Source organism: Neopelma chrysocephalum, unplaced genomic scaffold (assembly GCF_003984885.1).
Source record: "Neopelma chrysocephalum unplaced genomic scaffold, ASM398488v2 Primary Assembly neopelma1_112571, whole genome shotgun sequence".
In the NCBI taxonomy this organism is placed as follows: Eukaryota; Metazoa; Chordata; class Aves; order Passeriformes; family Pipridae; genus Neopelma; species Neopelma chrysocephalum.
In genome coordinates, this window is record NW_020928399.1 from 1 (window position 1) to 1,059 (window position 1,059).

The 1,059-nt window shown below is 66.4% G+C and overlaps 1 protein-coding gene across 1 annotated transcript; it reads left to right on the forward strand.

Moving 5' to 3' along the window:
• Nucleotides 1-210: 210 nt before the first annotated feature.
• Nucleotides 211-772, forward strand: LOC113962153 (RING finger protein 225-like). The gene has a single exon (XM_027672954.1). The coding sequence runs from the start codon at nt 211-213 to the stop codon at nt 742-744; it is 534 nt and encodes a 177-aa protein (XP_027528755.1). The 3' UTR covers nt 745-772.
• Nucleotides 773-1,059: the final 287 nt, after the last annotated feature.

Below are 1,059 nucleotides of genomic sequence, written 5' to 3' on the forward strand. Positions count from 1 at the left end.
AGCCGCCAGTGGCCGAGGAGCCACAGCGAGTAGAGAGCGAGTGAGGAGCCTCTGAGTCGCGCAAGTGACTGAGGAGCCTCGGAGCGCCACCAGCGGCCAAGGAGCCTCCGAGTCCCGCAGTGGACGAGGGGGCTCCGAGTGCCGCCAGCGGAAGCCGAGCTTTTGAGTCCTTCCAGCAGCAGCTGCGAAGACTCAAGGGCGGGAGCGGCCATGGAGGAGGCCAGGCATGAGGCGGCAGCTCCAGGAGCCGACAGGAGCTGCCTGATCTGCCTGGGTGCCCTGGAAAGCCCCGCTGCCGTGGAGCCCTGCGGGCACGTCTTCTGCCGTGCCTGCATCCAGGGCCGGGCCGCCGCCGCCGCTGCCACCTGCCCCCTCTGCCGGGAGCCCATCGGGGCCATCCGCCTGCTGCAGGGGCAGGACAACCGTGCTGGGCTGGCCCCACGTCGCCGCCGTCGCCACCTGCATCCCTTCGTGCTGCGCTGGCGGCAGGAGCGGCAGCGGCGGCAGGAGGAGCAGCAGCAGCAGCAGCAGCAGCAGCAGCAGCCGCGGGGTCCTGGAGGTCGCCGTCGCCGGCGATTCTCCGACGGGGATAGGGAGCAGAGTCCCCCCGTGCCCCCGCGCCGTGTGCGGAGGGAATTGGAAGAGGGGCCGCACAGGGCGCGGGAGGAAGAGCTGGCCTCGGGGGACCACGTGCGCCGCCTGCCCTTCATCCCCTTTGAACCGGAGCCTCTGTGGGCCCCGTGAATAAAAACCCCTCCTTATTCCTACATGAGCCTCAGCTGGTTTCTTCTGCGCCTTTGCTCACCGCTGCAGGACTGGGGGAGTGGGAAGGATACGGCTGGGGGAGAGGGCGGGATAGGGCTGAAGAACCGGTAGAGGGGGAGGAATGTAGAGGATGGAACTGGAGGAGAGGGTCATTCCTGGTAGTTCTGGGTTGCTTTGCCCATCCCCATGGGGATGCAGTCCAGAAGAGGAAGATGAAAGGGAAAGCAAAGGGAAAGTTAAAGGCAAAGGGAAAGTTAAATCCCCTGAGGTTACTAGAGCAGATCCCAAAGGGGC